We start from the raw sequence: 16,305 nt of genomic DNA, 5'->3' as shown, positions 1-16,305 counted from the left end.
ATTTTTCTCCCATTCTTGCTTCCCTCCCCCCAGCCCCCACAGAAGACAGTCTGCTAGTCTTTACATTGTTTCCATGGTATACACTGATTTGAATGTGATGAGAGAGAAATCATATCCTTATGGAAGAAAAATAAAGTATAAGAGATTGCAAAATTACATAATAAGCTAACTTTTTTTTCTAAATTGATTTCTAAATAGTCTTTGGTCTTTGTTCAAACTCCATTATTCTTTCTCTGAATACAGATGGTATTCTTCATCCCAGACAGCCCCAAATTGTCCCTGGTTGTTGCACTGAAGGAATGAGCAAGTCCATCAAGGTTGATCATCACCCCCATGTTGTTGTGTGTATACAGTTGTTTCTCTTCTGCTCATCTTGCTCAGCATCAGTTCATGCAAATCTTTCCAGGCTTCCCTGAATTCCCATCCCCCCCGATTTCTAATTGAACAATAGTGTTCCATGATATACATATACCAGTTTGCTAAGCCATTCCCCAACTGAAGGACATTTACTTAATTTCCAATTCTTTGCCACCACAAATAGGATGAATATTTTTGTACAAGTGATGTTTTTACCCTTTTTCATAATCTCTTCAGAGTATAGACCCAGTAGTGGTAATCCTGGATCAAAGGGTATACACATTTTTGTTGCCCTTTGGGCATAATTCCAGATTGCTCTCTAGAAAGGCTGAATGAGTTCACAGCTCCATCAACAATGTATTAGTGTCCCAGATTTCCCACATCCCTTCCAACACTGATCATTGTCCTTTCTGATCATATTGGCCAGTCTGAGAGGTGTGAGGTGCTATCTCAGAGATGTTTTAATTTGCATTTCTCTAATAAGTAATGATTTAGAGCAATTTTTCATATGACTATGGATTGCTTTGATTTCCTCATCTATAAATTGCCTTTGCATATCCTCTGACCATCTGTCAATTAGGGAATGGCTTATCTTCTTTTTGAAAATTTGACTCAGTTCTCTGTATATTTTAGAAATGAATCCCTTGGCAGAAATACTAGTTGTAAAAATTGTTTCCCAATTTACTACATTTCTTTTGATCTTGGTTACAGTGATTTTTATCTGCGCAAAAGCTTTTTAATTTAATGTAATCAAAATTATCAGGTTTGTTTTTAATGATGTTCTCCTTCTCTTCCTTGGTCATAAACTGCTTCCCTTTCCATAGATCTGACAAGTAAACTACTCCTTGATCTAAAAAAGGAAAACCTGAAGCTAGATATTTTGACAGATTTATTCCAGATACCTCCTAATGTGTTTTGTCTTAAGCACTTCTGCTTGTGAATATGGAACTAAACTATTTAGCACGAAACTTACCATGTGGACAAATGATTTCCAGTTTATGACTGCTCTTCAGTGACATATTTTGCTGGGCTTAAATCACCAGGTAATTCTTAAGACAGAAGGTATAAGATGTTCCCAAAGTATAGTGCAGGAATGACTTCCCCCCCCCACCAAGTTTGGAGAGGTAAATTTTGAGTAGTTTGTTCTAACAATAGAAGTCAGACAAATAAGTCTTTATATAAGAGGACAAAGCATGCAAAATAATATTAAGGAGCTAATACTGGACAGGCCCCAGGGAGACAAACAAGAAAGTTAAGTTCACAGAAGATACTTAAGTATTTGGTTTTATAACCTTTATAACCTGATTGTAAGGCTGGAGGATAAAAATTTATTTTTCTTGATATTAACAGAAATATAATTATCTCACTACTGCTGAGTTAGCAAAGCCTCAGTGATCTGTGACAAGTCATTGGTGTTAGCACATGAGAAGACAGAGGAAGCAGAACGGGTGACCCTCAAACTAAAGCTTCAATTACACAGAATTCCAAAGGAGTTTGCAAATATCTGCATAACCAGAGTTTTTAAATCTTTGGTTTATAAAAGTGTGAAAGGCATGAAGGAAATGCCCTCTGATCACACTCCCAGTTGCAGGACAAATTCTGCAACTAGACAGGGACAGAGGTCAGTTTTTAAATATTTAGTGTAATGGCTTGAGGCCAGAGGGAGTATAGGGCTTGATTTGTAAAGATCAAGCTCTGAAAGAGCTTAGAGTCCAGAATGCAAGTGAGAGGTAAAGATTGGTAAAAGGTCCTGGGAAGGCTACTAAGGTTATGAAAGAGTCTCATTTCCCCCCCTTTCCCCTTCCCCCAGGCTGAAGGGCACCAGCTGCTACCATAATGATAGCTCCTGAACTGGTCTACAGATCTATTTTATATTTCTTTGGTTCTAAAAACCCTTCTGGGAAGAGCAGCTTCCTTGCTTTAGGGTCTAGGACGCTTTTAGTTCTGATAATTCTGGCAAAACAGTGTTTTTTTCCTTACCTAAGCTAATTTACCCAAGCTAATTTCATTAGCCTTACAAGGTAAACATTTATCAGTTGCTCTAGGCTCAATTGAGGTTAATTTTCACGACCAGGTTCTTCCTATGGATAGTGATTTTATCTAGCTCTGGCTTTTTCCTCTACCGATTTACCCATGTAAGGGAAAGAGCCTAATTTATGGAGAGTTATCGCCTTTACTTTCACCTTCCTTTGCTATGCTCCAAACACATACAAAAATACAATTCAAATCTTTCCAACAATTTATTGGACATATTTAATTTCATTACAATCGAACATAATGATTTAAAAATAGGATCATTGAGAAAATTTATTTTGGCCTGACATTTTCCATTTTACTTAAACTCTTCCTAAATTCAATCTCTTTTCCATATATGGACTTGAGTATGGTCTTTAAGAGTAGGAGTCAAATTTCTTTTGGAAGTTGAATTCATATGATCTATTAGCCTACTAAACACGTTTTGTTTTTGAGAACCACTCAAAGGACCAAACTAGACCACTAGACAAAACTACTTACCAAGCCTCAACTGATGATGAACCTCTCTAATTCACTTTCATCCTGGGATACTTGCAAGAGCAGAACTAGCATATATCCATCAATGACTGAGGAAGGTAGCTGCTATAGAGTAAGAATATGGCAACAAAATTTGCTTCTCATTATATATAACAATACTCCAAATCTGATCAAATTACACTTTTTAATGATTGTCTTTTATTTCTTCATCATTTTACTCTCAACACTCTTCCCTCTTCTTCCTGTTCTCTAAACCCTCCCTTTCCCCCAGGGATAACCTATACTCCACACCCTATAAGTTTAAATACCTGATTATTATAGAAAACTGGGTGGCTCACCTACATGAATAGAATTTCATTTTGTGAAAGCAGTCATTTGTAGACCAACCAAACATCAGACTATGAAGTTAGGCAACTTAGATATGACTGTCCCGAGTTCATGTTTTAAAGGATGTCTAAAATTAATAAATGAGTTTACTTTTTGTGGGATAAAGGACCAGAAGTTTTAAAAAGAGTATCCTAAAAACTTCATCAACAGTCTACCATCATTAGTTCTTACACAGTAGATGTACTACTTAAAAGCTTTATTCCCTGGACGTAATGTATACTACAGATGGGAAGCATAGAGGGTTTAAGAACTGGAAACTCAGTTCTGTCCTCCCTCATTAGTAGGAGGTGGGGGAAAGGGGAAAGGAACAAACATGTATATAGTATCTACTATGTGCTAAGGACTTTGATAAGTACTTTTTAACCAATATTATCACCTTGGATACTCACAACAATTCTTCCAGGTAGGTTCAGAAACTACCTGAACTTTTTTTAGCACAGTGGGAAAGGGACAGAGGAATACATACACATAGAGTGTGTGTTCCCTCATAAGCGTAGGGAATTGAACACTTTTGCAAAAAACTAGTTTAAATGTATTAAGGGTTATATTTTCTCACTCTTGGCAACTTTTCAAATAGGTATTAATACCCAACAAAATAATTTCAGCAAGTTTTGAGCCTCATCTGTGGATAAGCCACTGTTATAATGCCTACTATGGAGGACAGGAGGCCACCCAGTCCAATGATTCCAGAATTAGATTTATAAATATCAAGCTGGTCCAAAGGATTCAGGATATCACAGACATTTTTCACTGTGTCCAGGAACAAGGGGGGATGCTTCCTCAGAGATCGAAACAAGAGGAGGAAAAAGGACTGGAGCCACTCTGTTTCTTCATCAGCTATACAAGGTCCTAGGTCATTCTGGGACATTAATTTCTCTTTTTTTGCCTTTTCCTGTGCAGCTTGTTCCATTTGGAGGGAGACCTCATAAACATCTCTGATGATGTGTAGCAGGAGAGAATAGTAGTAATAACGTGCAGCCCACTTTCGCCATTTTTCCTTGTTGATGTGAGAGACGAGTCCTACACTCCTCACCCAAAGGACCGTGTCACAGACAAAGTAAATCACCCGGTTCAGGTTGGCTATTGTTAGGCAGATTCGGGGCACGAGATCAGATACATGGATGCTCTGCTGAGTTGCCTGGATAGCATGTACCACGTTACCTAATCTGAACCCTGTAAGAAAAACCCATGATTTTAGCATAGCTTCTCATTAACATTGAAATGGAAAATCAGAAACCCCAAGGAAGGAAAGGTTTTCATTGTGGTCTGATTTGGCTTTTCATCAATTTATAGGCCTTTTGGATTCTGCACACTGACTGAGAGATAACTTTTGAAGAGTATAAAATGAGTAGCTAGAATGATAATGAAAGTCATTAAAGTGTTTTGTATGTGCCTATCTTATATCACTTCAATGGATACCTTATTTCAATTCAAGGCCCTTCACAAAGACTGCAATGCCTGGGTTATATGGAAACATTTCTCTGGAATGAAGGAGTTGTTGAATTATCACTATCATAACCTTCAGCTACTACAGTTTTTTTTTCATTCAACAAGCATTTATTAAATGCCTTTGGCCAGTCATTGGAAACACAAAAGAACACATAATGAATCAGCTCCAGGTTGAGAGAAAGAAAACAAATAAATGAGAGAAAAAACATACACACACACACACATAAAATGCTTTATACAAAAGAAATACAAAATAACTTTGAGAAGGAAGGCACCAGTAGCTGAAATGTAGACCTCATATAGAAAGAAGTTGATTCTTTTTTTCCCCTGATAATTATTATTTTTAATATTTGTTTTTAAAATTTTTGAGTTGTGAAATGTCTTCCTCCTTCCCACTCTCCTACTCACTGAGAAGACAAGAAATATGATATCAATTATACATGTGAAATCATGCAAAACATATTTCTATACTAGCCAGGTTGCAAAAAAGAAATAAAAAATAAAAAAATAAAAGGTTATGTTTCAATATGCATTCAGATTCCAACAGTTCCTTCTCTGGAGGTAAATAGCATTTTTCCTCAAAGGTCCTTTGGAATTGTCTTGGATCAATGTATTATTTCTAAGTCACATAAGTTGGTCATCATATAATATTGCTGTTATAGTGAACAAAGTTCTTCTAGTACTGCTCAATTCACTTCATAGCATTCATATAAATTCTTGTAAAACCAGTTCATATAAGTCTTCCCAAGTCTTTCTGAAACTATCCTGCTGGTCACTTCTTATAGCTCAATAGTATTCTACCACCACCACATACCACAGCTTGTTCAAACATTCCCAACTTGATGAATATCCCCTCAATTTTCAATTTTTTGCCATCATGAAAGGAACTGCTATCAATATTTTTGAACAAATAGGTCTTTTTCCTTTATTTATGATCTCTTTGGGATAGAAACCTAGCAATGGTATTATTGGGTCAAAGGATATGTACAGTTTTATTACTCTTTGGGTAAAGTTCTAAATTGCTCTCCAAAACATTTAGATCAGTACACAACTCCTCTAACAGTGCATCAATGTCTCAATTTTTTCATATTCCCTCCAACATTGTAATTTTCCTTTTCTTTCATATTAGTCAATCTAATAGATGTGAGGTGGTATTTCAGAGTTGTTTTAATTTCTAATTCTCTAATTAATAGTGATTTAGAATATTTTTCCATAGGACTATAGTTTTGAATTCTTCTGAAAACTTCTGTTCATATCCTTTGATCATTTATATCAATTGGGAATTCAAATTCTTATAAATTTGACTCAGTTCTCTATATATTTGAGAAATGAGGCCTTTATCAGCAAAATCTGTAAAAACATTTTTTCTCCCAGTTTCCTTTTCTTACTTTCTAATCTTGGCTGCAATTACCACAATCTTTGGGGGAGCTGCTGTTTTAGAGTAATTTAATTTTAGAATTTTAGAATTCTAATTTTTATAATTAAATTACTCTAAGACTTATTTCCAGGGTTTCTTGCCTTCAATCTATGTTTTGCAACTTTGACAGTACAATCTTTCTTTGTTCCCCTATTTATTTACAGCATTATTTTTTTTATTTTATTTTCAAATTCTGATCTTTTCTCCCACTCCCCCACTGAAAAAGCAAGCAATATATACAAGTGAAGTATTCCAAAGTATATTTCCATATTTGTCATGTTGTAAAAAAAAAAAAAGCAAAAAAAATAAAAGTGAAAAAAGTATGTTTTCATCTATATTCAAAGTTCATCAGCCCTCTCTCTGGATGTGGATAGCATTTCTCATCATAAGACTTTCAGAAGTTTCTTAGATCACTGTAATGATTGCAATAGCTAAGTCTTTCACATATGATCAACCATCACAATATTGGTGTTACAGTGTATAGTTCAATACTTATCTTCCCAGATTTTTCTGAAATCATTCTGCTTGTCATTTCTTACAGTACAGTAATATTCCATCACAATCATATTCTATAACTTGTTCAGCTATTCCCCAATTGATGGGTATCACCTCAATTTTCAATTCTTTGTCATCACAAAAAGAACTACAATCCATATTTTTGTACAAATACATCTTTTTCCTTTTTCTTTGATCTCTTTGGGATACAGACTTAGCGGTGGTATTGCTGGGTCAAAGGGTATGAGCAATTTCATAGTTCTTTGGGGGGTAGTAACAAATTATTTGGCAGAATGGTTGACCAGTTTACAAGATCACCATCAGAATGTTAATATCCCTATTTTTCGATCTTCTCTCCAGTATTTATCATTTTCCTTTTCTCTCATGTTAATCAATGTGAATCAGCCTCAGTGTTGTTTTAAATTATATTTCTCTAATCAAGTGATTTAGAGCTTTTTTCCATGTGACTACTGGTAGCTTTCATTTCTTTTGAAAACTGCTTATTCATTATCCTTTGGCCATTTATCAACTGAAGGATGGCTCTAATTTTTATAAAGCTGGCTCAGTTCCTTGTATATTTGAGAAACGAGGCTTTTATCAGAGATATCGGCTATAAAAATTCCATCCCCCAACCACCCATTTTCTGGTTTCCTTTTAATTTTGGCTACATTGATTTTGTTTGTTCAAAACTCATAAATTTCATTTAACCAAAATTACCCATTTTATTTCCTTTGATCCTCTCCAACTCTTGTTTAGTGATAAATCTTTCCTTATCCATAGATCTGAAAGATAAAAATCTTCTATGTTCCCCTAATTTCCTAATAATATAAATAATAAATAAATGTTGTTTGTACTTCATTTCTGCTGACCTGCTCTGCAATCTTCCAGCAATTTTTGTCAAATGGTGAGTTTTTACTCTCAAAGATTGAGTTTATCAAACACTAGAATACCATAGTCATTTACTAATGTATATTGTGTACCTAATCTATTCCTGATCTACCATTCTATTTCTTAGACATTATCAATTTTTGATGATTATTGCTTTGTAATATGGTTTGAGATGTTAAACTGCCTTCCTTCACATTTTTATTAATTCCCTTAATATTCTTGACCTTTTGTTATTCAGATCAATCTTTCCAAAATAATATTTTTGTTCAGAATTGCCAATATTCTCTCAAAGCTGAGAGAAACAAAGGAACAAAACACTTGTATAGAAATTAACAATCCTTGGTTCTAGTCATACCTGTCACTAACTAGCACATCACACACAACAATATTCAATTTTTTCTATCATTACTTATGATGTCAATGACATAAACCAGGTATAAAGTGCTGACTTAACCTTGTGCATTTCATACTAAACCAGCTAGGAAAAAAGCCTAAAAATAGATTTACTCATCTCTCTGTTATTCACTCCAGTGAAGAGTAGAAGGAAGAAGAAAACAGGAATTCAGAAACATGTAGTAGAAGGCATAAGGGTGAAAATTAAGGGTATGACTGTTCTACTCCTTCTCAGGGCCTGAATACAGCTCCTGGAAGACAGAAAAATATGAAAAAGCTGTTGATCTTTTTTGACTTGTCAAAGCATATCAATGATTTTAAGGTAAAAATGAGCAAACATGCTGAACTGGTCCTAATGGTTCTGGTTATGTGGAAAGAAATGACAAAGCACCAAAAAATCCAGGATGACAGTCCTTCGTTATGAAATCATTTAATTTCTTTGTCTCTTTCAGTTGCCCATTCACAAAAAAGAGGTTATTCATTAACATTAACAAGTACTTGAATAACATTAACAAGTACTATCAAATACAAATTATGAGTAGAAATTGCATGAACACCAAAGGTTCTGAGGCTGAGGATTCTAGACCAGGAGTCTCTGTTCCTCAAGGGACAGGGTACTTACATTTACGGCCAGTGCTCACACTGGATTCCAGTTTCTTGAGCTTCATTACCACCTTCTCTCTATCAGCCTTAGGCTCTAATAAATATCTAAGCAACATGCATGTGTATTGAATGGCTCTGGAATGGAAAAAAAGTGAGGAGAATGATTTACAAGTTAAGCAAAACAAGTCATCAGGAGGGAAAGCGAAAGGTACATCACTAAAGACAAAGTGATAATTTTTAATCAAGCAGACCTTATAAGAGGAATATTCTGCACCAGGTCCACAAGGCCAAAAGGTAGCACAAGTAATGAAAATGCAGCAGCACAAAGGTGACGACAAAGGACTTTGAAATAATTCAGTAAATGGCAAAAAGAAGTCCTTCTATTGTCAGAAGTGGTGGGAATAGGGGTGGCTAGGTGGCGTAGTGGATAAAGCACCAGCCCTGGAATCAGGAGTATGTGGGTTCAAATCCAGTCTCAGACACTTAATAATTACCTAGCTGTGTGGCCTTGGGCAAGCCACTTAACCCTGTTTGCCTTGAAAAAAACCTAAAAAAAAGTGTTGGGAATAAAAGTGGCCATGAATCAAGGAGAGAAATAGCTTTAAAAGCCATCTCAAGTTTAAATCAAAAGAGTTATCAGATACAAATAAAGGACAAGAAACTATGTATAAGACAGGTAGTATAATGACTCAAGAGGACTGGTCTTTGCATCAGGAAGACCAAGCTTAAAGCCCAGAGAATACACTAGCTCTGTAAGCATAGTAACTATCTTAACTGATTTGCATTGGGAAGTTCCCCAACTAGTGAGTTCCTGACACTGATTAAATGATAGACCCAGGCAAAACAAGATGGAGTATTATATATACAGGAAGAGATATTTTCATATATGCAGTTTTCAAATAGGCTTGTGTAATAAATAGGAAAAAGATATAAAATACCAGAAATTGACTTTAACAAATACTATACCATTTTAATATTCAGTTCATCCTATTTCCATGTATCAATCTACATCTCCTAACATTGTTTCCTAACACAGATACAATGAATCAGTAACCTTGAATCACAGATATTCACAAACCCTGTTGAATTAGCAGTATGATTAACTAACTACTTCAAAGTATGTCTTTTTCTATACTGTATTTCTGTAATCATCTTTTAATATTCACATATTAAACATTCTGACCAAAATTTAACATAATTTTCAGAATGTGATTTGGGAACCAAAGATGATAAATTTAGGGGGGTTTTCTTTTCATCAAAAAAAAGAAATGTCCTTTCTAAATATCTGGAAGTACACAAGAGAACTAAACCCTTTGACTTAAGAATATAATCTAAATAATTAAGCAAAAATATATTTAGTTATATAAATATATTAATAATGGTATTATTTATAATAGTAAAAAACCTAAGTCACCTAATCATCTAATCACCTAAATGTCCTGTGTTTGGTTAGTAATAGCTAAACAAACCATGGTATATTAATGCAATATTTATGACGTTGCTATAAAGAATGATAAATATGAAAGTAGATCAAGAAAAATAAGAAATAGAATTAAGTCCCATACACATACTAACAAATTATGCTGGAAAAAGGCTTTATAGTATTATAGATTTTTACTGTATAGTTGAGTAAACTCATATATGTATTCCCTGGCTATAAGTACTCAGCTAACCTTAGAGGAAGTTCAAAAATAAGATACTTTCCCTGAAGATAAGTTTAAAGACCCTGTCATTTTAAAGAAATCTGCTCCTATTGTTAAGAAAAAAAAAGATAAAGTTGTACAAAATGATAGAGCAGAGATCTATACATCCATTCTCTGCATGCTTATATTTTATTGAAGTGTACTAAAAAGAAGCATTTCCGACTGTGAAGCTCATTATAGAAGTCGAGACTATTAGCAAAATAGGAAAAGTAGTTAAATGAAATTGTAAATGTAACTACCTGAATTTGAGGTTTTGAGCAGGTTGATTACCAACCAAGATTTTATGAAGTACAATGAAAACCTTTCTAACTAGGGGCGGCTAGATGGCACCGTGGATGGAGCATGGGCCCTGGAGTCAGGAGTACCTGGATTCAAATCAGGCCTCAGACGCTTAATAATTACCTAGCTGTTGTGGCCTTGGGCAAAAAAAAATGTTGTGGAAATACTTCTTAACTATATGTGCTTAACATTATATAGGCAAAGAACTGTCAAATCCTGTGTTGCAGTGAAAAAAAGTACTATATCTCAAATCAGAAGGCCTGAGTTCAAACTGCTGCTCTGCCACTTTACCGGCTGATCTTGGGCAAACCATTTAAGGCTCCAGGGGGTGTCCGTTTCCTCATCTTGGAGATTTGAGGTTAAATAACCATAAATCATTTACAACTCTAAATCTATCATTAAAGACTGAGAAAATGGAGCACTATCGGGGGCATTTCATTTCTAAATATATGTTAAAAAGGGATTCATCATCGTTATTTTTTTAGGCCATCTGACCCCTTTCTCACAAGGGTGAATCCTAAAGTTCTCTTTTTTGGTATCCTCTCCAGGATACTGTCCGGAGTTTCCTTTCGCTGGGAAAAAATTCTCAAGAAACGAAGCCACGGGTTTTCCTTTTCCGAGGATAACGGCAGCAGATCCGGCCCGGGAACCGAGAGTCCCGAGGGCGGCTGGACAACAGGCCCTCTGTGTGAGGGCGGGCTGGGGGGCTGGGTCTCGGCTTCCCCTCCCGTCGGGCGCTCTTCCAGAGGGGCCGAGTCCGCCCGGCGGGGCCCCGACGCGGGGCCCGGGGGAGCCCGTGTTTTCTCCGGCTCAGCGCCCTCCGTGACGGGGGCATCGGGCGACCGAGCAGGCACAAGGTCAAGGCGCAGCGGGGCGGCCGCTCCCCGTCCCCGGGCCTCAGCCGGGCCGGGCCCAGGTGGCCCCGAGAGCGGGCGCCAGATCCAGACTCACCTGAAGAGCCGGTCCCTGCCCTGAGTCTGGTTGGTGAAGCGAGTGAAGGCGTCCATCCCGCCCGCCCCTCCCCCAGCGGCCCGGGGAGGACGAGACTCCGAGCGCCGCCGCGCCGCCGCAGTGCCGGCGCTCTCCGGGCCCCGCCCCCGGCGGGGGCGGTGCCGGAAGGAAGCCCAGGTCCCCCTCCGCCCCCTCCTCCCTCGCCCAACCAGGAGCCTCCGGGAGAGTCCGGAAGAGGTCGCCGTCTCCAGCCTTGACCCGGAAGTAGAGGTTACCGCGGCAACAGGATGGAGACGCCGAAAAGGGAGAGCAGGTTACCGAGGCGACGGGCTGTCGTTAAGACGCTTCGGCCCCACCGAGGACCTGGAAGAATCCGCGGCTGCTTGAGACTTCTCTCGTCTCCGCGGGCTTCTCAGGTGCGTCTTCCCCGCCTCTCCTCTCCCAATAACTTCCCTTAACCACGTCATGGAGTAGAAATGTTGTGGCTAAAGAGCCCAAGTCCGACCCGATACAGGTTTTGTTTTTTTTTTGCAAGGCAATGGGGTTAAGTGACTTGCCCGACGCCACACAGCTAGGTCATTATTAAGTGTCTCGGGTCCTCCTGACTCCAGGGCCGGTGCTCTATCCGCTGCACCACCTAGCCGCCCTTAGTTTATACCTGTTGATATCATGGCATTCCCCTTCCGAGTTTATGACCCACAGTTTAAGACGCTTTAAGGCTTTCCTTCCTGAGTGCCCAAATTCTCCTCCCTAATTGGAGTTATACTGAGATGTGCAACCATGTCTTCCAGAAGCTGAGCTGAAGTATCTGAATCCTTCCCACCACCAGAGTTTTTCTCACTCCCTTTAGCTTCCGTGGGATCACTTCATGCTCTTCTGAATTCATTCCCTTTCTTCTCACCGTACCAATTCTCATCTCTTCTTTCGGATCAGGTTCTAGTATTCTAACTTTACTTTCTCACCACCCCAAGTGCAGGGGAAGAGGTTAAAAACCTTCCACCCACCTCTTCTCTTTGAGTTTTCTCAATTATTGTCTCCTTCCTTCACCCCTTTCTGCTCCTAAAGCTTCAGACTACTCCATGGCTACCCCCCTTTTTTCTCTTCTCCAATCTCCAGACTGATCTTTTTCATGAACCTGATCTCATCTTGGCAACAGGGATTCCCTTTGAATGCTGCTAAGAAGTTAATCCCCAAAATCAAGTGTTTAAAACTGTCTTTCCTTGCCCTGGGTCATAGAGGGCCATGAGAGTAGGGAGAAACTAAGGACAGGAGCACCAGGAGAGACAGGCTGGTGAGTTTGTCATTAGTTAAGAATTGCATTGACAGCTTCTTTAACTTTTCTTCTTCTTCTTATTGGATTTCTTTGTAATTGTGTGTCTCTTTATTTGCATTATTTTGTTTGATGCCAGGAGACCTATTTCTTGGATTACTTTCATCGTGACTTCTTTCCAGGATTCCTGTCTTATGCAATTTTTATCTATTTTATTCCTTTTATGGGAGATCCAACCAATGTGCTAGACTTTAGAGAGACTGCCCTCTAAAAATGTTTTGTGGTTATTTCATCACTCAGGCTGAACATATTTTACTTCTCCCTCTCTGTCCTCAACAACTTTTTTCCTATCCTACATGTCTATAAGTCATCAATGTTATGATTCTGCTTCATACTCATACCTATCAAGAACCTTAGATTTGGGGTCACTTCCAGATGTGATTCTTCTGAGATTGTGGTGTTTCCTTGTTTATAGCCTTATATCATTCCTGGAAGTTTTGTTTTTTCATTTCTTTTTTTAATTAACCTGTGATTTTATATTAATTATGACTTCCTTATGAAGAACTCCTCTACCAATACATATCTTTGCTTCTTTGCAACTTTTGTAAGATGACAGTGAGTGTTTGGTATTATTGAATGTGATTCTCCATTTTAAAAATTCAATTCGGGGCAGCTAGGTGGCACAGTGGATAAAGCACCAGCCCTGAAGTCAGGAGTACCTGGGTTCAAATCCAGTCTCAGACACTTAATAATTACCTAGCCGGGTGGCCTTGGGCAAGCCACTTAACCCCATTTGCCTTGTAAAAGCCTAAAAAAAAATTCAATTCATTCTCATCCTCTTACTTAGATCCGGGCCAAGCTTGTTTTTCTGTCTTCAGGGGCTGCCCAAGTTATATGGACTAAGAGGACTACTGCTCTCACTACATGTTGAAACCTTTGCAATGTGAATTCTAAATTTTCTTTTTTTATTATAAATACTTGAATGAATTCTTTTAAATGGATATATTGCTTTATTCAAGCAAATTTTATAGTATTCTAAGACTCAATGCAATTGGAGTAATGTATCATAGAATGTTAGAGCTGAAGCAACCCTAGAGATAATTTAGTAAAAAGAATTTCTATAAGTGATACACAAAATCATTCTCCTTTCATAATCACACATTGTGTGGGTTCAAGATAGGAAATATGCCTAAGTAGTACCTAAAAAATGTCTGAGGATTTAATAGTAAGTATGAGGCAAGCTATTAAGTATCAGCAGAGGAATTCTCACCTGACATCTCAGGTCAGGAGCCTGATTTAATGAAAGTCCAGGTTTTCAGAGGGAATAGTCTCCTCGTGTTTGAAATCATAGAAAATCAGGCTAATATAAATTATGAGTTATCTCTGGAAAACTACTTTTAAATTTCTTTTAAAGCATCTTATTCCTTCAACAAAGTTTCAGAATGTTGCAGAAAATGTCTGGAAAATAAATTGCTACTTTCTACCATTATATCTTTCAAAGAAAACTTATTTTGAGAACAACAGGTACCAGTAGGATCAAGATGCCAGTATATATCCGGAAAGGACCTTTGGAGATCCCTACTTATGAAGAACAGGATTGGATTAAGGATGAAGAAGGAGATTATTTCCTAAAGGATCCAGATCAAATCCTTGATTCCCTGCCTCAGCCCTTCCGGATGATCAATAAACTAGTGAACTTAATCTTTGACCGGGCATGGGAAATCATTGAGGAGAAACAAGCAAGAAAGGCAGTTACAATACGTAAGATTCAGCCAACTGTCTATTTACCAACTCAAAAATTACAGGTATATAAATTCATTGAAATTAGGCTGGTACAATAGGTACCCCAACATTTAATCATAATAGCATTTCTATAATACTTTGAAAATATGATCTCATGATATTCTGTTCACAACACCCCTGGGACAGAGGGGAAATTATTATCCCATTTTTCAAATGAAGAAACTGAAGCAGGAAGAGGTCAAGTGAATTTTGACCAGTCATACAAGTAGTAAATGTCAGCAATTGAATTTGAAATCAGTTCTAACATTCTGGTGCCTAAATGTTATATTAAGTTTAATGTAATAATAAAGAAATATATCTTGGGGACAATTAAGATTCTCATCTATTCACTTCTGATTAGTGGGAAAAGGAAGGAGGAAAGCAAATCTAGTCTCGGAGAGACAGTTTCCCAAGATTGTAGAAAGCAAGTGTTTCCCTGTGTTACAGAGATAGTATTAGATTTTTTTTTATTTGGCAGCATATGTAGTGTTTTTGAGAGTTGGTCTAGGAACCCAAAAGACTTGACTTTAATACAGATTGACTGTATAACCTCTGGACAAGTCCTTACCCTCTGAGGCCATGTTAATGAAAAGACCACTTGGATCCTATGGGTAAAGGGAGTGTCTAATCTTGGGAGTTCCTAGTACCAGTAAAATCACAAGTCCAGTCCCCATCCTTGTGAGAATCAATGATTGAATTCAGTAAAATTTATTTAACATCTGCTAGGTAAAGGACAGTGTGTCAGACCCAGGGATATAACCCCCCCCTCAAAAAAAAACCCTAACCAAACAACACAGTCTTCGCCTTCTAAGGGTTTAAGCTGGTATAGAGAACAAGACATCTCCCCAAAGTGCTAAGATATAAATTATAAGTAGATGAGAGGTCAATTTAAAAAGAAAAAATATTAGGGAGAGAGAAATTGTTTCAGACTGGATGTATCAGGGTAGGCACTAAATAGTGTTTTGAAGACAAAGATTTCAGAGGCAGAAGGTAGGTGATGTTCACTGTATGGAAATGCACAAAAATAGAAGGCAAGGTGAAGACTAGAATCTGACTGGAATGTGAAGTATGAAATAAGTCTGAAAAGATAGGTTGTCATGAGCTTCAAACCAAAAGGGATCCTTTTGCTTTATTGATCCTCTCCCCACATGTTTATCTCTAGACCGCTCTGAATTCTTTTTGATGGTTACCTACCCTTTGCCAGCTTACTTGAAGTATCTGGTGGATAGAGTGGCTTGGTGGATAGAGTATAATACCTGAAGTCCAGGAGATTTGGGTTCAAATCCAGACTCAGACTGTATGATGCTAAGCAAATCATTAAACCTCTTCCTTCCTCAGTTTCCCCATCTATAAAATTGGGGATAATTACAAAACTACCTCTCAAGGCTATTATGAGAATTAAATGAGATTAATATTTGTCAAAAGCATTAGATTTATTGCATGATTATTCTCTTCCCCACTTCCTCTTGACTATAATCTCCCTATTTCTTCACTGATCCCGGAAAGCATCTTCCTGAGAATTTTTTCCTGAAAGGAATAAGCCCTTTGATACATTTTTAAATTATCTCTTAAAGATTTGTAGAAAAGGATTTTAACCAAGAGGTATGCAGTTTTCTCTCTGAACTCTATAAAAAGACAGGAGTTTTGAGTGAAGGCAGTCTCTTCCTCTATTTATCCCCAGCTTTTTAGTTGTACCCTATAGAGCTTAAGGAATACTTTCATAAATTAAATCATTATTGATTCTTAAAGTTTAGAATGAATAAATGTGAGGGGTTTGAGGTGGAAAAATATATCAAGTTGGTGAAGTTTCTTCTCTCCTT

At 37.5% G+C, this 16,305-nt stretch overlaps 2 protein-coding genes across 9 annotated transcripts in view; one reads left to right on the top strand and one right to left on the bottom strand.

Annotated features, from left to right (window-relative positions):
• Positions 1–27: 27 nt before the first annotated feature.
• On the bottom strand, positions 28–11,586 carry PEX11A (peroxisomal biogenesis factor 11 alpha). 2 transcript variants are annotated; one of them, XM_074234102.1, is made up of 3 exons: positions 11,434–11,586; positions 8,520–8,635; positions 29–4,428 (listed from the first exon to the last, which is right to left on the bottom strand). In XM_074234102.1, the coding sequence occupies exons 1-3, from the start codon at positions 11,487–11,489 to the stop codon at positions 3,857–3,859; spliced, it is 744 nt and encodes a 247-aa protein (XP_074090203.1). In that variant the 5' UTR covers positions 11,490–11,586; the 3' UTR covers positions 29–3,856. The 2 variants fall into 2 exon arrangements, with proteins under 2 accessions (XP_074090202.1, XP_074090203.1); XM_074234101.1 differs by lacking the exons at positions 8,520–8,635; positions 11,434–11,586 and adding an exon at positions 8,012–8,511 and having other exon boundaries at positions 28–4,428.
• The window catches only part of WDR93 (WD repeat domain 93), a 68,243-nt gene continuing 63,172 nt past the window's right edge, over positions 11,235–16,305 (top strand). For 3 of the 7 annotated variants that reach the window (XM_074234094.1, XM_074234090.1, XM_074234087.1), the window contains exon 1: positions 12,732–14,508. In XM_074234094.1, the coding sequence (XP_074090195.1) occupies positions 14,245–14,508 (264 nt within the window). In that variant the 5' untranslated portion in view covers positions 12,732–14,244. The other 4 variants (XM_074234092.1, XM_074234089.1, XM_074234091.1 and 1 more) reach the window with 4 other exon arrangements.

This window comes from Macrotis lagotis, chromosome 4 (genome assembly GCF_037893015.1).
Source record: "Macrotis lagotis isolate mMagLag1 chromosome 4, bilby.v1.9.chrom.fasta, whole genome shotgun sequence".
NCBI classification, from domain to species: Eukaryota; Metazoa; Chordata; class Mammalia; order Peramelemorphia; family Peramelidae; genus Macrotis; species Macrotis lagotis.
Note: the sequence above shows the minus strand (reverse complement) of the source record. Positions and strands in the feature narration are given on the sequence as shown.

Bases quoted from the DNA above. Each gene is read 5' to 3' on its own strand.
- PEX11A (XM_074234102.1), bottom strand. From the start codon at position 11,489: ATGGACGCCTTCACTCGCTTCACCAACCAGACTCAGGGCAGGGACCGG. The intron at 8,636-11,433 runs GTGAGTCTGGAT...TTTCCATTCCAG, and splicing joins GGCAGGGACCGGCTCTTCAG to AGCCATTCAATACACATGCA. The intron at 4,429-8,519 runs GTAAGTACCCTG...TTTTTCTTACAG, and splicing joins TGTGAGCACTGGCCGTAAAT to GGTTCAGATTAGGTAACGTG.